General features: G+C 31.5%; 1 protein-coding gene across 1 annotated transcript in view; it reads left to right on the top strand.

The window, feature by feature from the left end:
* LOC143193248 (uncharacterized) overlaps positions 1–25,513 on the top strand; it is a 175,725-nt gene extending 150,212 nt beyond the window's left edge. The window contains exons 5-6 of the mRNA XM_076399329.1: positions 16,139–16,337; positions 25,205–25,513. Of these exons, the coding sequence (XP_076255444.1) occupies positions 16,139–16,337; positions 25,205–25,317 (312 nt within the window). The 3' untranslated portion in view covers positions 25,318–25,513. The remainder of the gene's footprint in view (positions 1–16,138; positions 16,338–25,204) is intronic.
* Positions 25,514–25,926: the final 413 nt, after the last annotated feature.

Raw genomic sequence — 25,926 nt, 5'->3', positions numbered from 1 at the left:
GTTAATTACGAAAAACTAAATGCTCTAAAAATGTAATAATTTTACATTTTACATATTTTTATATCTCTCATTAAATTTACACATATACAAACTCTATATTTAACAAATATAAAAAATTGTTAGACTGACATAATTGTGTATAGGTACTGAACTTGTATATTAACATTTAACAGGTCAATTGTAAAGTCCTCGGCCTACCATAGTAAAACACATTTTTTTAGCAAAATTAGTTTTTTTTATTCAACATACTTAACTTCAAGGGTGATACACTAATTATAGTGACCCTCCAACTTTTCGATACCATTTTTGTAGTACGATTGGTCCTTTGCTTCAAAAAAGGACTCAGTTTCGGCGATCACCTCTTCATTCGACGAACATTTCTTCCCAGCGAACATACTTTTGAGATCTTAGAACAGGAAATAGTCGCTGGGGGCGAGATTGGAGAATACGGTGGATGAGGAAGCAATTCAAAGCCCAATTCATGGATTTTTTTCGATCGTTTTCATCGACTTGTGACACGGTGTATTATCTTGGTGAAGCAGCACTTTCTTTTCCTTCAAATGCGGCCGTTTTTCGGCGATTTCGTCCTTCAAACGATCCAATAATACTATGTAATAGTTGCTGTTGATGGCCCTTCCTTTATCAAGGTAGTCAATTAAAATTATTCCTAGCGCATCTCAAAATACAGACGCCATAACCTTGCCAGACGACTGTTGCATTTTCTCGTGCTTTGGAGTGGGATCATCGTGTGCAGTCCACTCGGACGACTGTTGGGACTCTTCAATTGACCTGTTATATGGCATTAATATATCGCTAATTAGTGCTATAGCCATTATTATTTATCAAAATATTTAAAACCATTACAAAATCAACTACATTTTACTTTCAAATATGATGCAGTGGAAAATTCCAAGTAAAATATTGTGACGTAACAGTTAATAATCGATTTTTTGTTTAAATTTATTACATTGTTACTAGTCGCTGTCCACTAATTGACAATTTGTTTTTACAATAACTTAAATCTCACTACACTGCACTACATAAGGTCAAATGGATTGATTCCTTTGGTTCCGTGTCAGGTTGGGTGTTATCCAAGGGTTATATTTACGATATTGACATGAGAATGTGCTCTCTTCCTTGCTTCTTTCTTGGTTTCCTGAGTGACAGTCGTTATCCGAAGGTCTGGTTGTAAGTAAACAGTCCTGTAGTATATGTGTGCCCCTATAACACTTCTCAGGACTTTGTTCTTGAAAACCTGTATTGTTTTATATTACTTTTGATGCAAATAATTTATAGGACATGTTTTTAGGTATTTCCAAATGATAAAGAGAAAGAAATACATGTTAGTTAATCAACTAGTAATATTAAAACAAAAATATCTGAATTACTTTAAAATTATTTTATTTTAGTAAAAATGGCGACTTAGTAGTAAATAGACTGCACAAGCGATGCTTAAGTCCATATAATGTAAACTCATCGCTCGTCACATCTAGTCAATGGACACTACATCAATTTTTTTGGAACCTCTTATGTCTTTCTGGTCAAGAAATTAATAATGCGAGTTAAGTGGTCATTGTCTCGTCTAGATAATTTAGAGTTGTAGTTACATTATTTGTATGCATCGCCTGTACTTTCATTCAACAGTTTACCTTTAACGATATTCCGAATTGCAATGTTTTATTAATATGTTCATGATATAGCCTATAATTGAGCTACATCAATCAGCCTTTGGTTACCGTAAACCCAGAACTGCAAGTTTTATTCCTAATTCCACTAAAATATATCAGTTCACAACTCCAGTTTTCCTTTGATCATCTTAAACGCTGATTAATAATGGTTATACCGGGAATCCACGCATTAACCACGGGTTTCTAAAGCATGACTGATTTCTAATTGATTCATAAACTATTATCGATACGGTGATTTGCGTTACCTTCAATCCACAGTTAGTGATCTTACAGATTAAACTGCGATACTTTTGCCAATCACACATTTAACATATAACTATGTCAAAAAATGCAGGGAGTAAGTTTGCTAATTCAGATTAAGTGAATGAATCTTTTAGGTAACATCCTTATAATCTACTACCATATATCGTTATTTTTAGGCAACCCTAAGACAACTCCTTTTATGCATTATGGAAAATAATTATGCATAATTTCAATAAGGAAATTTCAAATATACTTTAAATGTGCAATAAGCTATTCAAATATCCCCACACTAAGTATTTAAAACCAGCTAACGCAGTACTTCAGCATTTTTCCAAATATAAACACTTTTATGGGGCAATTATACGAATTCGTTTACAGAAAAATTACCTTTAGACTAAACAGTAACGAAGTTTTAAAGTAAAAGAAATATTGGATTTTATAGAGCCATTTTCGTACTTTACTGCGTCGTTGACCTTATTCAATATAGGCCATTATTTTAGACAATAAAAATAAAAATTAATTTCTACTTGATGTCGAATGGATTTAATTTCATATTATGTAGATTATGTAGTTATTATAACAGAAGCATAAGTTGTCTTCTAAAATATAAAAATTATGTTTAAATAAAACAATGAAAAGTTAAATATTATATTCTAATATTATTCAATTAAAGATTGTAATTGTAATCTGCCCCGTATCACAAAGCCGCTGGCAATTAATATTAATTAAGTGTAATAAATTTAATAAATATCCAAACGAAAATGTTATATTTTTTCGTTCTAATTTTATTTGGAAATATATATTTTGCGGCATTAAGAAAAATGAATTTTTAAAGGTGATATACGGCGCCATCTATTTTGGCGATTTCGCAAATCTTTTATAAGGGAAAAAATATGACGCCAAGGGATTATGGGAAGTGTGGCCCTTCGGAAAACATATCGACGTATTTGGTTAATATAAATGGTTACAGGTTTATATCGTCTGCAGGAGATGGTCACGTATTTTCATCAGTAAAAAATTGCTTTTATGTAGCAGATTCAAGATCATATTTGAACGTAAATTGTCTACAATGATTGTATATTGACAGTGACCAACTAATGTGTTATATTCATATGAATCTCATTATTGTACACAAGTATAACTTGCAATAAAATAAGAATAATCCTAATGAACTATCGAAACACGCTTAATGAATTTGATGCACTGAAAAAAGAATCAGTACGTTCAATATAAATATGAACGAAAATCATTATACAATAAAAAAGTGGATTTATGAAATAACATACTTTAAGAATTTGTGTAAACAAGTGACACGCAGCTCAATAATGTTTCTTTTTTTAGACTGGATATTTTCACGGATTTCTATATTCTCCTCTTCATTGCAATATACTTATAAAGCGACCCATGCATGGCTCCATTTTTTAAGATTTTCTCATAGTTTATATTTAAAATTTAAAAATATATTTTTAAAAATAAAAATTTATAAAAAATGTTTTACTGTTAGTGTTTTACTGAACATAATATTACTATTTTTCTCTTTTTCAACTAACATATAAATTGTTCGTTAATTGGACACTAAAAAAACAAATAGTAACAGTTTTAAATAAAAGATTGTTATTTAAAAATATACTTACTTATTTTTCATGTCTACTACTTTTCCAGTATAATATAAAAATAAAGAAAAAAATAAGGCCGATATTCCAAAACCATTCATAACTTCCTGAATTGTTGATTAAAAATGTTTGAAACCAATCTTCAGACTTGTGATAACATTCACTAGACTAGTCAGACACCAGACCCTGTCATGATGGTGACAGGATCTGATTTATAGATCTGAGCATTATATGTGTTGATTTGGAAACCATATGGGCTCTGCCAAGCGTAGTCTAAGATAAGCCATAGGTGGAACTGCGCTGTATATGGAAATCTAATTGCTTAGGAAACAGACTAAAATTTATAGAAGCTACACTTTAACAAATAATGCACGTATTACAATTGAAACTGTAAAAAATCAAAAATGTATTTGATATGTGACATTAATTAAAATAATAAATACATGTATATTAAAACATATTAAAAGAATTACCTCAAAAACTAACACTCACTACCCCGTTTTTTAAATGTCACTTAATTAAATTTAATTTAAAATAAGTTTCAATAATCAACTATTAATAAGTTTAAATTACTACACCACTGAAAATTATAACAATGTATCAATAACAGTGCAATAACGAACACAATTAATTAATTTATTTTTTACAACTTAGAAATGTTTACCAAAATGATGTATATACTATAATTAAATTACTTTGATTGTTTTTAGATTTTTTGACTTGATTTTTCAAAACAACTTCTTAAATAAACAAAAAACTTGTTCAAAACAATATGACTGATACAAAGTTGAGGCAATAAAAGGTTATATAACCATATATCTTATAACATTAATCGTTAAACCCCTTAATATTTATCAATGCTTTAAAATGTTTACAAATGTACCGTAAATCATTTTAAATTTCTTCTATTTGTCCTATGTGTTCTTTCTATGTAAATTACTTAGTTAGTTTCATTTTAACTACTGCATATTTTCATTACTTTTATCCAAATTGTTCGCATATGTCGGGTTTTCCTTTCACAGCTATTTCATATATATAATAAATAATATATAATAAACTATATAATAATAAACTCTGAGTTTTAGTTTAGTTATGCTTTGACATACAACAATATTCTAGTCTAAATAAAATAATTAATCAAAAATACTGTTATCAAATATAATTTATTTTAAACATTATAGTAAATCTAATGCAGATGTTATCGAAGGACTTGAAACTACAATTAAGTACGGTATGGCATAATGTCCAACAATTATAATAGTTTTTAGGTTAGGTTGTGTCTCGTTGTGTTTGATTATAATTTACATTGAACTCATTTCCATACTAAATATGAATTAGAGTTATAGGTGCGTTAGGGGCGTGTGACCTAATACACCTAATTAACAATTATATATCCTAATAATATATTTTACTTTCATTAGGGAGCATGTTTACCTTTTACACGTAGTTCTTCTCTCCTTGGGTACAGTGTTTCCTTATAAAGACATTTTTTTATTACCATATTTCTCGTTCGTTTGTTCTGTTAATACCTGCATACATTTTTCTTGATAAAACTAGATTCAATCACTATTCTTCTTTCCTTGCACATCTTGACCAAATGCTTATTGTATTTTCTGAAAAACTACGCAAATTTCTGTGCATATAAATATTTTACATTTCTTCTTCCAAACATTCCAACATGTGTTAACAATTCCATTATTTGACAATTTCTCCTTCAGTGTGTGTTATCGAGTTAATCCAAACCGAAGGTGTTATTAACCATTGCTGTTTCAGCACGAAGTACAATATATATGTAATTAATTATTAATAAATATTATGACTAATAAAACCTAATTAATTTTTATTAAATTTACTTTGTTCCATCAATTTTTGTTATCAAAACACTATTTTTATTAACATCTTGCCATGAGTGATCGTTGGGTATATTGGTCGCATTCTAAAATATCCGTGTCTCATCCAAATTCATACATTGAAATAATAAATCTTCCTCCATTTTATTACATACTTTTAAAAATTTTATTCTTCTAAATGCAATATCCCGAAGTTCCATTTGATTTCTTTGATACTTTTGAGACCAACACTTTCCTTTAAAATAATTGTATTCATCTAATATCAGGCTGATCTTGTCACCCGCTTCGTATGAGGATGGCTTTTTTTCGATGAATTCAAGATCATATATTTTTCGAATATTTCAGCGACCCTGTCCATATTAATATACAGTGCAGCTGCAACGCGATAAAAATTATTTTCAATAAAAATCGCAGCAAATTAATATTTAACAGTAAATATACTTACTTCTCTAATGAAGTTTGCAGGCAAGAAGGGACCTGCGTTATCTCGTTCCTGTTCAAAGTGACTGACCAGAGACGCAATCTATTTTGTCTGGGTTCGGCATTTTCAATCAGAGTAATAATAAGCAGCTATTTGAAATGTATCCAAACAAGCAAAACATTAAAATAACGTTTCCCGTTTTATAACCTCTTTTTTTTATATATTTATTGTTTTATAACCTCTTTTATTTTGCATACGTTTGGCAACTGGACGAATTTGACAGGCTAGTTCGTTCACACGTTCAAACGTATCATGCTGTCTGATGTCTTTCTTTTTAACTAGAACAAGATGAGAAGGAAAATATTGACTGATTCTACAACGAATTTACAAATTGCGGCAGGCAAAACATTAAATATTTTAATGACGTAGGTACAACACTTTGGATAGACCATATAAATTGTGTCGCCTATTTCACGGCTATTCATGATTGCTTGATTTTGGCGTATTTCCTTTTATCGGAATTTACTTATTTGTAGCGCAAAAAAAATGTCGACATTCATACATTATAAATCGCTCTGATTAGTATTCAACTTATTATGGCAGAATGCCGTATTTACAGATTATATTTTATCATCATAATAAATCCATTAATTCGAAAGCAGTTAACACTATCATGCTTCGATTTATTACTAATTATGAAGTCTATCGTTCTTTGTTTCATAGGTGCCTTGTTTTATAGTTTTGAGTATTTCAAAGGGTTTATATAGCACAAGATGAAAATTCGAAATATAACATATTATTGAATTAATTATATAATATACTCTCGTATATAGTTTTTATAGAGAGGCATTTTATCACAACAAATGGTAGTGGGTTGGGGTTAAGTCTAGTGGATAGTTAGTAGCGCGAACTACATGAGTTCATTGGTCAAGACGACAGGACGATCTGTTGATCTATCCTACTCTTGCGATAGTTGCTGGATCGCTAAGGCAGATTTCAGTCACGCCAGAAACCTGGCTTGGTAGGACCAGATGTCTTCAGAGATAATCTCTAAACCAGTCGATAAGTTTATTGCCGAGGACCGTGATTAGGAACCTATGTTAAGTAATACGTCCAATCCAGACAAACCTTAATTTTTAAAATGAAGAATGTTCAGTAATCGCCTGGATAGTTTTCAGAAGTTCGTAAATTTTTGGTTTGATATACGATACAAATACTTGGATGTAGCTGTGTTCATATCACTCAGCAAAGTTGTTAACACTTATTGAATTTATTTGTTCCCCAGAATTATTACGGCTTCAGAGTCATTTTTTAAATTTTTAAAAAGGCGCAAAAACATTTAATCTATTATCTATCTATTTTAAAACGCCAACTGAAATTATTAACCCATACTAAAGCTAAATATCTTTTATTGCTTTTTTGACTTTACATAATATTTGAAATTAAAATACACAGTGAATTTTACTCTAAAAACAAACTTTCAAGTTTCAATATATTGATTAGAACCATTATTATTTCTGGGTATATTTATACATAATGTAGAACAACAAATTCTGTAATACTCTTTTTAACTTAGCATTAATTCTACAACAAATGTATAAAAAATATAAAGTAAATTACCACAGTATATATTTCGAAAGCAAATTTGAAAGTTTGCTTCCAGCTCTACAACAAAAAGCGTCCCTTTTCAAGAGAGAATAATAAGCATAGAGTCTGTATAAAGCAAAATTCTAAAAAGGTCCATTAACTTGATCCATTCGAACATTTTCTACTGACGTATTATTTTGATTATATTGTTTTTGCATTTGCTATTCTTTTATAAAAATTAAACGGTAAAGTGAACAAAAGATTTTTATACTTTAATTTAAATATATTTTGAGCTATTTTATGTCTCAAGTTAATTTCTTCTCTATTATATGCATGTATAAATATACAAAGCATGTTTTATATGTTAAATATTTAAGAGTTACAAGAGGTGCAATAATTATACGAAAATAAAATAATGTCAATGATTTGTAAATTTATGTAACCCGTCACTGTTGTGCTTTTCTAATAAATAACATTCTATTAGATCACCAATAATTCAGAAGTTATTCAAAGTACCCTTCAACATCAAAATAATCTTCAGACCACACATGAATATATCCTAGGCACTCCCAAATCGCAAAGCTAGGAGCTATCCTGTAAAACCAGATATACTTGCGAGTGTATAAGGCCTGCGTAAATATGGGTAAATATGGAGTAAAAGAACAATAACAAAATGTGAGATATAGACAAACGGAATAGACCGTTGAACTGATGCTAGTCACTGGCTATCTTGTAAAGAAAAGACACTCAACAGAAATATTAAGATTTATAAGTACCAAATCAATCTCAATAACAAAGATTTATTCCAGTTTTCAGTTGATTAACCGGCCTAAAAATCATCGTGAGCCCTAATCCGTTCTAACTAACCGTGATAGGTTCTTACTTAAATAAAATATCCTGATAGATCACAGAATATTCAGGGCTGAAGGTAAAATCTGGATCCTGAAGTTAAAATTTATAATTACGAAAGGTCGCCTAGTTTTATTGAATAAACCTAGCTCTTCTCCAAAAATCAATAGTTCCAAATACATTCAAGCCTCAATTTATAACTTCAAAAGTCTAGGCTTGTAGTTGTAGAGAAAATAACTCAAGATTCAATTTGAAGAGATACCACACAATGCACTACTTTTTACAATTGCTAGTCCCGAATTAATTGGACCAGCGATCGCAATGTGGTCGAGATTCGATCACAATTTATTTTGGCAAGATTTTTATATATGACCAGATATATATTTTTTATCTAACACTAATTATAGTAACATATATATCTCTATTAAAATATATACAAACTTTCTAAAGAACTAACAGCCCCTAACTTTTTTAAAAAGAATTTAATTTAATATAATTTCAATTAATTTTTAATAATCAACAAAAAAAATACTACCACAAAGTACAACCACTTCAGAGCTTCGTATGTAAGTACATATTATTTTTATTTACTTTTATGTTATGATCATAAACATGGAGTATTAAATGAAATAATACATATATGTATATTAATTAAAACAATAGCCAACAACACCAACCATTAGCCATTTTATTTTTACAATATAGTAATTCTATATATTTTTATGTATAATTTATCAAATATTTATGAATTTATTTTAATGTATTTTAATTATTATGTGTCCTATTGACTTCTTAACACTTCTATAGAAGTAAATAACTAAAATAATTTTTAAGAAGTTCAAAGAACAAATTGTCATAGTTACATGTTTTATTGTATTAATCGTTAAACACATTAATACTTATTAGCGGTTAAAATATTTACATTTGGTCTATTTGTGTCCTAACTAGGCAAATTATGTAGTTGTTTTCATTTTATCTACATATTTCTATTACTTCATTTATGTATTACTATAATAGCTATTTTTTATACATATTTTTCACCTAAAATATATATTGAAAAAAAATAAATTGAATAAAGAACCAGGCTTGTTTGGTAAAATAATAATTTTCTTACCTACATTTTTATATAAAATTGTATCATTCTTTACTTATTTGTTCCATTATTTAATCCTTAAAACACCAACTATCACATTGTTATCTGTTAATAAATTTTTTCATTCCAAGATATCATTTTATGTAATATTCTGGAATCTCACCATCTTTAATTTCTCTTCTATGGCTTTCATTAATATATCGCTTTTCACTTTGCTTTGTGCCCCACAGGAGGAGTAAATACTTACCTACAAATGAGAGAAAAAATCCTAATAATTTAAACTTAAACTTAAAATTTTAAAATTAGAACTTTAGCAATTACTATCAGTTCTTAGGCAAGAACAATTTTTTAGCTGATCTAAGTTCACCAAATATCACAATAATTGAAGTTCTTAAAAGTATTCCTAGTTGCTTGCTTTGAGAGTATTTCGTTTTACCTGTTTTACCATATTTTTACTTAATTCTAGGGTATATACAAAAATGTTAGGCCTAAAAATTATTCCTTTTTATAAGCTTTAACCATGCTAAATTTCCTTCCCGTCCGCCATTTTCTTCAAAAAGAGAGGCAGGATTTTCGCTAAGCCTATTAATATACAGAAGAGATATGAGACCTCAGGAAAATTTATAAATTCTTAAGTTGCGCAAACATACGTTAACCTATAGTTAACGTTACAATATAGACAGTAACTTAAAATGTAATGCCTGCTGATAATATCATCACACCCATAGGGCAATATTCGTTTCCAAGTAACAACAAATCTTATTAATTAAAATTCTATGTCAGCAAACTGTTCTATTGGTATAGTACCCCATTCAATCAACTTCCTACTTTCTTGTTTAATCTGGTTTATACTCAGAAAAAAAAGATTAATTATTCTTATATATAATGTCACTTCTTGGTATATAAGTATTACTATGTGATAGTTTTCATGATTTATTTTTTTTTTATTTTTGACTTAAAAAAGATAGAAAATGTAGCATTTACGGAGAAATTGCTTTTAGAGGTATATTTATCAAATGAATTCTGGTCACGTTAAATATTATTGTGTTAAATTGAACAAATATACATAATTAATTATAATCAAATGTTAGATAAATGTCAGTAGGAAGACAAAAAACAAGAGACAAAAGCTTCATCAACATAACTCAAAGTTTACACAAAAAATATATGAAATATCTCTTCGCCGAAAACGTTTTACCGGAGCGATCCTGATGTAACGTTAACATTACTTAACGTTACAAGACAAAACTTCGTAAATTAAACAAATTCGAGCCGGAAAACCGCCAATTAAACGGCCAAAATTGAAGCCGAGATCTCATTAGTTTAAAATCGAGGAAAAGAGCGCCACCGACGAATGGGGGCGAGGGGTAGCTGAAGGAACACGGACCCAATCCTGTCGTTTCTCCGTATCCCAGGACATCCAGGCCTCCAAGAAGCAAATTGGGGCAATGCTTAACGAACTGTCGGGGTTGAGTAATCATTGACTAATTATGTAATTAAATTTGGGGCACAGACACAATGGATGATGAGGTTTGACACCATCAACATAGACAATTAAGAATTATTAGTTTGTGGGTCTATGAAGAACACGGTCATTGCGGTCATGTCGATGTCAGGGAGATATTCAGTATCAGGTCCCTACCGCCTCGAATGTGAGACAATATCGTTGTCTCGAGGTTGATAGCATTTCACCTTTCGGTAATATTATAAATTTACTTTCAAATATTATAACAGATAGTTTTCTTGAATTCAACTATTTAACGGTTTTGTTAAACGTTGTTTTAATTAATTAATATTATTTTATCAATCATTAGTGGCGTTAGAGCGCTAAGTGAATGCAATAGATAACATTTAATACGAACAAAAATATACTTGTCTTTTTATCACATTATAGGTGCCCAGTTATATTTCAACAAAACAATATTAGCGAGAACAGATTGCTTAGTGTGTTATATCTCACGCAATCTATTGAATGCACTTATTGAATTGCAGTGCAATGATTTAGAAACTACCAATATGTTAAGAACCAAGAGGGTTTTTAATTAATAGCACAAATATCCAAATCAGCTAAAATGTAACCTATAAGTAAACGACAAAAGAGTCATAAGAGTGATTTAGAAATAAAGATGAAAATATTTAACATTGTATTTCCACACATATTTACATCAGTCATAGAAAACAGTAGTATGCTAGTTACCCTATATGTAAGTCCCATTTATTGTTAATGTCTACATTTGTACCATAGACTCTCTATTATTTAATTAATTCGCGTGAATCATAAATTCAGCTTTGTGATGAAGATGACAATTATGATATTGATGTTAGAGCAGGAGCGTTCAACTGCAACTAATTACGAATTTGGCATCCAGTGAAGGTTAGATTGAAATGAACTGTAAAATATATACGATGAAGTAGTTATCAAGTTTGTGAATTTCAAACTCGTTCCAGTGTGACTTGATAGTCATTGAATAATGACTATATATGCAAATTTAAAAACCACATATTAGCACAAAATGACATTACATATTCTCCATTACTCCAACTTGATGCTAAATTGAAATGTATTTTATAGTTCATTTAATTAAACGATTAACTCAGGTCATCTAATCAACTTTGAGTTTTAGTTCATTTTGCCGTTGATATAACAAAATTATAATCTAAATAAAATAATGAAACAAAAATAATTTTATCAAATATAATTTATTTTTATATTATAGTACATCTCATGCATATATTAAACTACGGATAATAATAAGCCACAATAGTTTATATCTTAAAGTTGTTTTATTATATTTACATTGAACTCTTTTTCACATCACTTATAAATTAAAGTTCTACGCGCGTTTTTTATGTAGTGGTATCCCCTAGAGCTCACATCCACATAAATAACCATTCTATATCCAAGTAAAGTATATTGCTTATTTACCTTTATACGTTTAGTTCTTGTTTCTTTTGTTGCAGCATTTACTTGTCAAGTAATTGTGATATTACTCTATTTCTCCTAAGTGTCTTCTGTTGCTACCTGTGTACATATTTCTTGACAGAGCCAGATTTAATCACTGCATTCTGCATTCATTAATGCATTTGCTATACATGCAAACAGTTATTATTCATCATCATACTTTCTAACCTAATGCTTCCGTATATTCTAAATAATTACAGACATATTTATGCACATACATATTTTACAGTCTACAATACGATTTTCTACAGTTATTTTATATTAACTATATACTCATATATAGTTGTTTCTATTCTTATAACCCTATCTTGGTAATTATACTAATGATCATAATCACTCATATGGAAAGTTTCACTCAGTTATATTTCAATAATACGACATTAGCGAGAACAAATTGCTTGGTGTGTTATATCTCACGCAATCTATTGAATGCACTATTTGAATTGCAGTGCAATGGTTTAGAAACTACTAATATGTTAAGGACCAAGAGGGTTTTTAATTAATAGCACAAATATCCAAATCAGCTAAAATGTAACCTATAAGTAAACGACAAAAGAGTCATAAGAGTGATATAGAAATGAAGATGAAAATATTTAACATTGTATTTCCACACAGGTTTACATCAGTCATAGAAAATAGCAGTATGCTAGTTACCCTATATGTAAGTCCCATTTATTGTTAATGTCTACATTTGTACCATTGTCACTGTCACTTTCTGAGTCTTATTCAAGTCAATAAGTAAACTTCTAATAAACTAAACTAATTAATTTCCAATTCAATGTCAATTTCTTAGATACAGCCTTAGTCTAAAGTTTCTTAGTCTTCATTAGATAAAACGCAATTAAACAATTTATTTATATTTGCCGAATAACAACTTACGATCAATACTCTATAACATGTAATCTTCAAAACTTGTTTTATGTTTTGAAAGCCATTCTTTAATTACAGTCGTTGTCGATCCAATTTAAAATTTATTTAAAATTATTATTTTAAAACAATGCCTGGAAATTTCATTAGAGCTCTTCGAGTGCTTATCCTATATATTATTTAAATCCTATATTTCCAATCAGTATATGATGGAATGTCTTACATCTCTCAAAGAGCCGCATATCTCCAAGATTTTTATGAATGTCTTCCAGGATAACAGTTTCCACTGCTTTTATACACTTCATAGATTTGACCTCAATTCAAGGTAATCTTGATTCGTCACCCGAATCGTATGAGGACGGTTTCTTTTCAGTGAATACCTGGATATACTGTTTTTTCATTTTTTGAGAGATTTTAGTTACTAATATTCAATACAGCTGCAACACGCTAAAAAATGTTTCCATTAAAAGTCATAGCAATTTATACTTAATAAATACTTGTCTCTCTAATGCAGATTACTGATATGAAGGGGTTCATTGTCTCGTTCCTATTCCAAGTATTTCGAATATCTAAGCCAGAAAGTTTACTGAGCATATATTGGGATCAGCAATGTGCAGTGTATCACAAACTACTAACGCCATGTGAAATTATTGCTAAAGGCATCTATCGATGACAACTGAATAAGTTAACTATTGTCCTTTCAATAAAACAGTGAACACACGTCATCCAAAACGTCGCTATCTTGTCTCGTCAATTTTGAGTTTTCGTTCATTTTGGCTTCGACGCATAACAAAATTCTAATCTAAATAAATAAAAAGAGTAATGTTATCAAATATAATTATATAGTGCCAAATATATTATATAATTTTAACACTATAGTACATCTAATGGATACACTCGTATTGTCTCGTTTCCGTTCGAAGTAACTGATTAGAGATGCAATCTGTTTCAGACACCGGCTAACTAATAACTCCACCATTTTCAATAAGAGCAGCAACAAATAATGAGCAACGATATGGTCTTTATCAAAACAAAGTATATACCAACCAAGACAATTTTTTGGCTAATTTGATTACATCTTTGTATGCGCGTAATTCATAAAATCTATTAAAACATAAAATGATAAGGAAAAACACTGTTTGATTACTTCTGAAATACATTCAACATCGTGATAACGCGAATTCACTGTTATTTTGAATATACTATATGTGATATCCTAATCCAAAAGTACTTCTCGGGGGATTTCTTAAACGTTATATTATAAGTAAGAAGCGAAGTATTACCTTTGGTGTAATGTAAACTCTTCTTACACATTACCTACAAAAATTATCAGCTATAAATAACATAGGTTACACCAGTACTATATGTTTAAAAAATTAAATTGCTATACCTAATAACAGATACAAAACCACATAATATTAAAAATAATAAAGTCAAATCTATAGTAAAACTGATATAACAGGTAAATTAAAAATCCCCGGCCTGGCACATAGATGGCGCTACTATAATTAAATCCATATGTTTTTTTTGGTTATCCCTAAGACTCAAAAGACGTGTGTATAAATTTGACAGCTTTCGGGTTATTAGTTTGTGATTTATAGCATTTTGAGTGAAGCAACTTTTATTATTGCGAAAAAAATGGATAAAAAGGAATTTTCCGTGTTGATAAAATTTTGCTTTTTGAAGGGAACAATACAGTTGAAGCAAAAAATTGGCTTGATGCCGAGTTTTCGGCCACTGCCCCAGGAAAACCAACCATCAAGGATTGGTATGCTAAGTTTAGACGTGGTGAAATGAGCACCGAAGACGGTGAATGCAGTGGATGCCCAAAAGAGGTTGTTACCGACGAAAACTTTAAAAAAATCCACAAAATTATTTTGAGTGACCGTAAATTTAAACTGAATGAGATATCAGACACTGTAAATATATCAACTGAACGTGTACATCATATTATTCACGAAAATTTGGGTATGAGAAAGCTCTGTGCAAATTGGGTGCCGCGCAAGCTCACTTTTAACCAAAGCAACGACGAGTTGATGATGCAGAGCAGTGTTTGAAGATGATCAGGCGTAATAAACTCAAGTTTTTGCGTATATATGTGACAATGGATGAAACATGGCTCCATCATTTCATTGCGAAGTCCAGTCGACAGTCATCCGAGTGGACTGCACACGATGAACCCGCTCCAAAGCGTGGCAACACGCAGCAGTCAGCTAGCTGATTTATGGCATCTTTATTATCGGATGTGCATAGAATAGTTTTTATTGACTACCTTGAAAACCGAAAGACCACTAACAGTGATTATTACATAGCGTTATTGGACCGTTTGAATTACGAAATCACTGAAAATCGGCCAGATTTGAATAAAAAGTAAGTTCTGTTTCACCAAGGCTATGAACCATGCCACAAGTCAGTGAAAAATCTATGAATTTGACTTCGAATTGCTTCCTCATCCACCGCATTTTCCAGATCTGGCCCCCAGTGATCCTGTTTTCAGATCTCAAAAGAATGCTCGCTGGGAAGAAATTTTCGTCGAAAGAAGATGTGATCACCGAAACTGAGGCCTGTTTTGAAGCAAAGGACAAATAGTACTAGAAAAATGCTATCGAAAAGTTGGAGGGTCGCTATAATCAGTGTATTACCCTTGAAGGGAATTATGTTGAACAAAAAAAAGTAATTTTGCCAAAAAAATATGTTTTACTATGGTAGGCCGGAGACTTTTCAATTGACCTGTTAATATATAGGAACTGACATTTTGCGTGCATAAAAAATAAATATTTTATTTAAAAATTAATTTATTTATAAAAATATAAACAACGAATTTTATCTCCAGGAAAGTAACATTACCCAGCCCTAAGGAAAACGTAAATTATACTAAACCCTTTATAATTAAACTCGTACGAAGCTAATTAAAATACGTGTTTATCTTAATGGCGCCGAATTAAGTTATTTACTTGTTTTTCAGGTAAATCAAAGCGAACCGGCAGCGTTGCGAAAACAAAACACTAACGACTGGAGTGACCTCCAGCTCGAGCTCAAGCTGTCTTTCATCCATTTCAACGAGGGCAGGCTGGTACTTCAATGTGTCGCTCAAGTGTCGTCAATCTACCGGGAAGTGGCTGAACTGGAACTTGAGAGCCTTAGGCATCCCGTACCGGCACGAGGTAGGTTAATTCGGGAAGAAAAAAATGATATTTTTACCCTTTTCAATAAAAATAAAACTATACAGAAGTGAACTTATAAAATACGAAAGCTAAAATTAGATGCAATATAATATTTATTATATAGGTATCTCGAAAATGTATTCAAGAATTGAACTAACTAGAAAATTTATAGAGCTATAAATTATTTTTAAAAGATTTATTTTAATTTGCTGATAATGTCATAAATTCCCTTAAATTCATTACGTCATGTGTGAAAAGAGTCAAAATAAGAATGAACTGAATTTTCAAGTGTCTATAAATCAGTTTTAAAGGATTTATTTTTAAATCGAATCTCTATAGTGAAGAATCCGTTCTACGTATTTTATTCACAGTATTGTCCATCTGTATGTTTCCCATCTTTGAGATAATTTACGGATTCCATCTCGAAATAACGATGTATATTCTGAGGCTATCCATGAATCGACCTATTTATGGTATATAAGAATTTAAGGACTGCTCAGACAGGTCACAACTCATATGTCGGAATAAGTAGTAAAAAGCGTGGTCGAACGTTGTCATTACATTACAGACATTTTCCTCGCATAGTTCGGCTCAAATACATCAATTATTGTAATTAGGAGCTCGTAGTATACCATATCCATCTAATCCTACCAAATACAGAGTGTTAGCTTGAAGCCATGGATATTCTATTTTACCATTGATAATAGTGCATGACCAGGTAGTGTCTATGATTTTTTATCGTTTTGGATTACCGTAGTAGATCCAATTTTCATTACCAGTAGCAATACGATGCAAAAACCCTTTCTGATTTTTCCCTTAAAGCAATATTTCAATAATTCTCGTATCTTTCAATATATTCTATAATTATCTTATATTTTCAATAGAAAATAGCTTCTCGTATTACAAAATAACCTCTTTTAAAACGTCGAAAGCAGCATTTACATGTTGAAATCGATGGAGCATAATTTCCATTAGATTCACATAGCATTCGTTAATCTTCAGATGCTTTATTCCTAAAATTGAAGTAAAAAAGAAAATGACACATACTGAAAAGTGAAGTTTCTCAGTAAGAATTTGGTTACAAATATACCCGATGCGATTTAATACACAGAAACACCATCTGTTATAAATCATTTCTAAAATGATACAGGTACGTGATACGGGTAATGATACAGGTATATACGGGACAATAAATGAAATAGCGCATCGGGTATATAAAATACACTTTTTGTCGAAGTGTTCTAGGATCATTTTGCTTCAGTATGGCTGAATTTCGTTGATGGTTTGTATCTCCTCCTTCAATATACTCGCAATTCTATGATAATTGGTGTAGACATTTAGATATACAAAAGAACATCAAGCGATGAAAATTACATCTAATGAAAAAATTCTAATGGTATTGAATTGTGTCGCGAATTATATAGCAAGCTGCAACGTATTGTTGAAGCTACATACAATCATCCACATAAATATTACTTAATTTGCATAGATCTAATTAGACATATAGGGTATCAAATTTAGAACTTTTTTAAATCAATTTTATTTTAACAGGAACAGTTCGACTTATCACGCATAAACACATCACTCGTTACATCACATCACCAGATGCCAGAGTTATATCTTAATACAGTGTATAAAAAACACCCTGTGGTCCGCGTACTCCCGGGGGTCCGCAAGTTTATGCACTTGTTAATGTATATAGACTACAATGACTGAATAATACTAATTTTTTTCAGTTTTAAAATCAATTGTCCTAAATTTATTCCTGTGTACTTTATTAAGGAGTCCCTTGAAATTGTGCTCGATTTTCTAGAGTTCCGCGGACTGAAAATATTAAGAAAGGCTGTCTTAGTCGCGGTATATAATAACTTCCTCCTAAAAAAACAACCAAAATGATATACGTAGGCCCACCTAAGCGCGTACGACCGATATCTTACAATGTACTACACCATATCAGTTAGGATAAATAACATAAATACAAGTCGGCTATCACGCCGTCATATGAAACACTTCATAGTCTCTGATTTGTCCGCCTTATTTTCAAAGAAATAAGGTCATATAATGCGTCTAGTCTAAAATTCACACCAAACAGTTTGTTGATGTACTAGTTTTTAGTGAGTATTCACTATATAGAGTATCTTGAAATTTGCTAATATTCCTGAGTTTTTACCAAGACTCTCAAAAACTACTTCAGACTTCATAGACATAGTACACATTACGAAGTGTATGTACTATGTAAACACTGCACTGTGGACGACTAAGAAATGATTTGCCAATTTCATTTAAGATCCGAAACGGTGTTCATCATAGAAATGTCTCCTGCCCACTATGTTTCAGCTTAGTAGTGGATACAGTTATGCCAAAGTTCTTTAAAACAGACACGGCGCTCAATATGATGCTACAAACTTCCTAACCGCACTGATGTTCACCGATAATAGCGGTGTTTTCGCTGATACAGACGTTGAGGCTTCTAGAATAGTCCGCATTGCAGAGCCATATGACATGACTATTAATAAATACAAAAACCAAAGTATTGATAACTGACCGATCCTCGGCTATTGTAAATCTCAACAGCATCGAGAAAATGCAACAATCAGTGCAGAATTAAGGAAAAAATTCATAGACGCAGATTAGAATGATTTCATATCTGTCGAATTAATAGTGAATAAATTCTTCCCAGTTTTTTATAGCGAAATCGACCTTTTGGGTAGAAGTGGCAGCGAACAGTTGCAAAAAAAAAGATTAATAACATTGAATACGATTTGGAAAATCGAACATTAACAGCACCCAAGGCTAGAACAATTGCTGCCGATCCCCAATTGTGCCAGAGTTTAGTGAAAAATATTTATGAAGCACCAACAGGACCAGCTACGGATTGATGATTTTTTTTTTTTTTTTTTTTTTTTATTACTCTTCGTGAGTCCACAATCTGCCCTATTGGCAATAAGTATTTCTTCTGTTTATATTATATATACATGGCATGTAGAAAATCACTTCATTAAGCAATCTTCTGTATAAAATATTAACTTAATTAATTAGACTTATTCTAATGCTTATTCTAAACTCTACATATGTCCAGTAATCAGATCAGGTGGTGTTAAACGTTTTAGTCTACGCACTTCACTATCACGTCCCATATTTAGCTGATTAGCGAGTACATTGGGATGCACTGACACTCTTTCGAAGTACTTCACACAAACACGTTGGATTACACTCGTTATATGTTCTAGAGGAATATCGCGTTGTATCACTTTATTTGAAATATAGTACGGAGCATCAACAATGGCACGCAACACCTTATTTTGGAACCGTTGAATGATGGATATATTAGATTTGCTAGCGGTACCCCATAGTTGAATTCCATATGTCCAAATGGGCTTGAGTATAGACTCATACAGCAATACCTTGTTATCTAATGATAACTTGGATTTGCGCCCAATGAGCCAATACATTTGATATAATTTTAGTCCTAGTTGTTTCCGTTTAGAGAGTATGTGCTTCTTCCAGGTTAGGCGTCGATCTAAATGCATACCAAGATATTTAACATGCTCTGCTTGGGGGAGTTGACGATGATTGATATTTACTGGTGGACATGTTCTTCTACGCAGGGTAAACGTTATATGCGTGGATTTTGATTCATTGGCTTTAATGCGCCATGTCTTCAACCATAATTGTATTTGCTCCAGGTGGGTTTGTAGGTTTATTGATGCTGTGACTGGATCTTCATGGGATGCTAAGATTGCTGTATCATCTGCATATGTTGCCACAGTAGTTATTTTTGTGGTGGGCAGATCAGCCGTATACAGAAGATACAGTACTGGACCCAGTACACTACCTTGCGGAACTCCTGAATATATGGGATTTAATTCGGTATGTTCATCGCCTTGATTTACAATAAAATGTCTGTCAGTGAGATACGATTTCAGTAGCTGATAGTCCGGATGAGGGAGAAGTTTCTTTAGTTTAACCTGCAAGCCCGTATGCCACACTTTGTCAAAAGCCTGAGATATGTCTAGGAAAGCAGCCGAACAATATCTTTTGGCATTTAGGTCAGCGTTTATTTGGTTTACAAGTCTATGCACTTGTTCTATAGTCCCATGCTTATTGCGAAAGCCAAACTGATGTTCTGGAATAATTTTTCTTTTTTCTATTATATAGTTTAGTTTTTTTATGTATAATTTCTCGAAGACTTTCGAGATTATTGGTAATAAACTTATAGGTCGGTAGGAGGTCACATCTTCTGGTATTTTTCCTGGTTTAAGTATCATTAATATTTTAGCTACTTTCCAGATGCTAGGGAAGTAATTAATTCGTAGCATAGCATTAAATATATATGTTAATAGTTTTATAGCCTTTTCTGATAATTCTTTTAAAATTTTGCCAGTAATTAAGTCATAACCAGGAGCTTTTTTAATATTAATCTCTCTCATTATTGTATGTTTAACTTTTTTGACCGTTAATTTCTCGTGCGGTAAATCCATTTGAAATGGCGAATCTAGAAAGCTAGTAATTTTATTTTCGTCATCTTTATGTAGCTGAGACTGGAAAGGTTTAAAAACATTTTTTAAGTGTTTTGAGAAAATGTCGGCCTTCTCTTTATTGCTTCTCGCCCAATTATTTTCGCTTGTTTTAATAGGTGGGTTATGCTGCTGGGATCTCCTAAGCTTTTTTGTTGCTTTCCACAACGAATAGTCTGTAGCCTCAGTTGATGTCAAGTTTTCTAGGTATTCTTGAATGCCTTGGTTTTGTTCAATTTGAATTAGATCTCTCAGCTCTTTTATGGCCCTATTAAATTTTCTTTTGTTCTCTTCAGTCCTTTGCTGTTGCCAATTTCGTCGTAACTTTCTTTTTTCTGCTATCTTTTTCTGTATTGTACATGATATATGTGTATTTTTTCTTGGAAATGTTTCACTGTTGGGAGTCGCGGAATATGCTGCCTCCTGTATATTTTTTGTAAGATTTATTGCTGCTATTTCTATATCCATTTCAGTTTGTAACGGTAAGTTTAGAGAGATATTTTGGTCTAAGTTTTCTCTAAATGAGGGCCAGTTAGTTCTATTATTGCACAGAGAAGGGGGTTTATCTTTGATGGTAATTTTTGAAGAAATTGTTACTATTATTGGTGAATGATCAGAAGACAGGTCGAAACATGATTCTGCCTGACACTTTTTTGGATCAATATTTTTTGTAATACAGAAATCTATTGTATCTGGTTTTTTATTTCTGTCTGAAGGCCAATATGTTGGTTCACCAGTAGAGATATGTTGTAAGTTATCTTTCCTTATGGCTTTGAGCAGTTCTTTACCTTTTGAGGTTATTATTCTTGAACCCCACATTAAATGTTTTGCATTATAATCTCCTCCTGCTATAAATCTATTACCTAGCGTACTGAAGAATTCTTGAAATTGTTCTGCCTTGTTGTTATGTTTGGGTGGGCAATAAATCGCAGAAATTGTTAATGGTCCATGGGCTTCCTCTATGGTTATACTGGTGGCTTGCAGGTAGTCTTTGCGGAATTTTTCTTTTTCGAAATGTTTTATATCATCTCGAATTATTATGGCTGTACCTCCATGTGCTTTATCATCAGGGTGATTTGTATGATAAAGCTTATATTTAGGAACTTTCAGATAATTCTTGTCCGTAAAGTGTGTTTCGGAAACCATCATAATGTCAATATTTTGTTCATTTACGAACATTTTTAGTTCCCTGGCGTGTTGTTGGAGCCCATTGGCATTCCAGACGGCGATTTTGTAACTATTGGTTTCAGGCATTAGGCAAGTTTGCTTACGACGGTTGTGAGTAGACCAAGCATCGTACTCATTTGATCCATTAGTTTGGCCATCATATTTTCTAATCTTGAGATGTTGCTAGTTTCAGTAGGTTGAGATATTGTCTCTCGTTTTTGTGCTGAACCATTTTCAACTATTTGGGCATAAGTTATGTCTGGTTGACTTGTTCTGGTAGGTAGTGGTAGATTGGTAGTAGTGGATTGTTTTTGTTGATGCCTTTTTTCCCTTAAGGCAGGATAGAGTTTCTGCTGTAGTTGCTTGTGAACTGCGCAACCCTTGTAGTTCGCTGGATGATTTCCGTTACAGTTAACACATTTCACTTTTTCATCGCGAACTTTACGAGTACAATCTCCTGTCTTATGTTCTCCTGCACATTTTACGCATCTATATGATTTGCGACAGTAAGTCTTTGTGTGCCCGTGCGCTTGACACCTTGTGCATTGTGGTATAATTCTTTTTATATGTGGTGGTTCGCATTTAATAATATTATTTTCCAGTTTGGTGATTTCATACACCGCCTTATTATTTCCATTAGGTTTTATGTCTATATAAAACATAGGCAGAGGTTTTTTTGTCGTGTGATGTCGTATATTGTGAATATTTACGACCTCGTGGCCTTTTTCAGCTAGTGCTACCTTGATGGTGTTAAAGTCCGTCCCGTGATGTAATCCTTTTAATACGAATTTAAATGTTCTCTCGGATTTTGGCCTGAATGTATGGTATTGGGTGTTTCTTTCATCTAATTCTTTTATAAGAACTTTAAAGTGATCCGCTTCGAACAATTGGATTTTAATTGTTTCATAGCTCACTGTTTTAATTGTGTAGTTCGTAGTAATGGTTTTCAATAAGTCATGGATGTTTTTTATTAATCCTACCTTATAGACTGTTATTGGTGGTGGTTTGGGAACAACTTTTTCAGGGCTTGGTTGTATGTTCTCTTCAATTTCTTCCGACAGGTTGCTAAAACTGTTTTTTGTCTCTATCGGTTTCTGCAACCAATAGTCACTGATTCTTGTTTGTTTCCTCGCGATTTCTTCTTCTGGACTTCTCAATCGTTTTTTGTTAATGACTGTAGTCCATTCTGATGGTGGAGTTTGCGTTATTGCTGTTTGTTCTAATCTTATATCAAAGTGTGCAGGTGATTTGGTTGAATCGCTATGGTTTGCCATTTTTTAATATTTTAATATTTTATTTAATTTACTTCCAGAGGATAAAAAAAATAAAATAAATACATTGTTTATTTCACGCACTTCATTTATCACTTACGTTATTTTAGCACTAGTTTTTTACTATAAATACTATAAATGAATTTCAAAAGGTCTGTTGTAAAATAAGATGAAATAATGTTAAACACTAATAAAAATGAGATGCAGTCCTTTTGTCTGGTCACGTAAACACGTATTCACTACACTTTAGGTCCACTGAGAGACGGATAGCCGTATCTGTTATGCGTTTTTAACACTCAATTAAATAACCGTAATAAAATACTGGGTTTTTTAATGAACGGTATCTTTTTATAGCTTGGACCGTATTGAAAATACGTCTTCACCCTACGAAGGTTGGAACTGAACTGGGGGATTGATGATGATGATGAATTCATTAATATACTCATTTTTCAATCTCTTCACAGTTGATAAAGTTCAATCAATTTTGCCATTATATTTAGTAGGAACAGCAGCCGTTAAATATTAATTATTTTTAAACTCATGTTCAACAATAGAAACCCTTTGTTATCTCATATAATGCCCCATTAAATCAAATCTCACGTACATTTTAGACTACCCATTATAATAAATATAATAATAGTAATCTCTCTAAAAGCAATGAGGAACCTCCCAATTCCAATGTCAATTTCACCTTTCGATTTCAATCAGAATAATATCTGATTATACGTTGATTATAGTCTATTCAAAGTTGATTTGTACATACGTCATCTAAGTTTGTGACGTCAAAACGTCCTAATGTTGCCGCATCAACTCTAGGTTTTATTTCAGTTTAGCTTTGACATACAACAAAATTCTAATCTAAATAAAATAATTGAACAAAAATTTTATTAAATATAATTTATTTTAACATTATAGTACATCTAAAAACTACAGTTAATTATACAGCCACAATTGTTTATAGGTTAAAGTTATAACCTCTTATCACTATTGCTATCAAGAATTTTGCAAACGTCTGACGACCGGACGACTTTGACAGTCATTCGTTTACGTGTTTGAACTAATCAGACAACATTGTGTCTTTTTTTTACTAGAATAATTTTTTTATCACATCTTTATTAGATACGTTTAGTAAAATCTTAATTATAAATTAACTTATTACTACATTACATTTGTACTTGGATTAATTCACAAACAAGACGAGTGCGAGAAAATACATCAAAATGAATTCCTCAATTATAAAATTATAATAACTTATAGCTATAGTTTACACTAAAGATATACACTTTATATAAATTCGTATGGTTTGGTTCGCTTCTGTCTCCTGACATACTGCGCGCTGTCCAGCAATCGAAGAACCTTTTATTGACAGCGTTGTATGACTAGTTGATTTGAATTTTTAGTGCAACCCCATATTTGCACCCCATAGGACCAAATTGACTTTATGATTGTCTTATAATCAACCATTTTAACAGAATAAAATGATAAGGAATATATTGTCTGATTCTGAAGCGAATTTACAAAATGCAGCAGGCAATATATTAAACATCTTGATGACATATATACAAAAAAACTGAACAGACTATAATTAGTTTAAAGCCACTTTTACCGAATTGGATATTTTTCAGTTTAAAAGTTGCTTAATTTGTGTGGCTTCAAACTCAAAATTAGAATGCTCAAGAACTCTGAATGTGGAAGCTGCTATATGGAATGTAGTCAGTCAAGTAAAGCCAGCTATATTTTGAGAAGAACAAATCTTCATTTTTAAATAAAACAAAAAATAAACAACAACTATATCTATACTTTCGTTAAGTTCGAAACTTGGATGTAAAATTGAAAAGATTTCGAACGATCACTATTTTATATTAAACCCTTATTAAAGAAAACTTTCCTTAACGATAATTTTCTTTTCCAGTTAGCGCACCATCGAATGCAGCAGCACGAACTTCACAAAAAATCGAATACACACTACGGCTAGCGGCTTATTTCCTCCTGTTTTCTATGATTTTAGGACGAAACCACTATTGAAATTGTTAAATAGAGACTCGCTATTTTATTAATAAGAATGCATTTTCCCATTGTTTAATGCGGAAGTATTTTTCCAGGGAAGCGGATGACTTTTTTACACCAGGTGCTTTACATTTTTAATTCTAGATGTGTACGTACTTACGCTTTATATAATATATGATAATGTTTAAATGTAATATATAATTTTTATAGTACATTCTGTTGTTTTTATTAAACCTTGTCTAGTCTAGTCATGTATTTTGACTCGAATTTCCATCTCTTATAGTATCCATCCATCCATTATCCATCTCTAGTGTTATTGTGCTTTCCTATTAATATCCTGGAACCGTTTAAAAACAGCATTACATAGTAATTTAGGAAAAATAAATTGAAATATACTTAGCATTGAAAATCAAAAGTCTAATCGATAAATGTAACAGCTGAGAGGAGAATTAATTAACTTTTTATAGTTTTGCAGTATTGCATGCTAAACTAAAAAAGCTTTTGCCTCATATGCAGTTTCAATTGCTGAAATCGTACCTCATAGGTGACGAATACAATGACCTACACCCAATATATTCGGGTGTTCCGCAGGGCAGTGTTCTTGGGCCATTGTTATATCTTATGTAT

The sequence above is a fragment of the Rhynchophorus ferrugineus genome, unplaced genomic scaffold (genome assembly GCF_030347505.1).
Source record: "Rhynchophorus ferrugineus isolate W39M unplaced genomic scaffold, kcgeb_rfMv2 rfM3, whole genome shotgun sequence".
In the NCBI taxonomy this organism is placed as follows: Eukaryota; Metazoa; Arthropoda; class Insecta; order Coleoptera; family Curculionidae; genus Rhynchophorus; species Rhynchophorus ferrugineus.
This window is presented reverse-complemented; position numbering and strand designations above follow the sequence as displayed.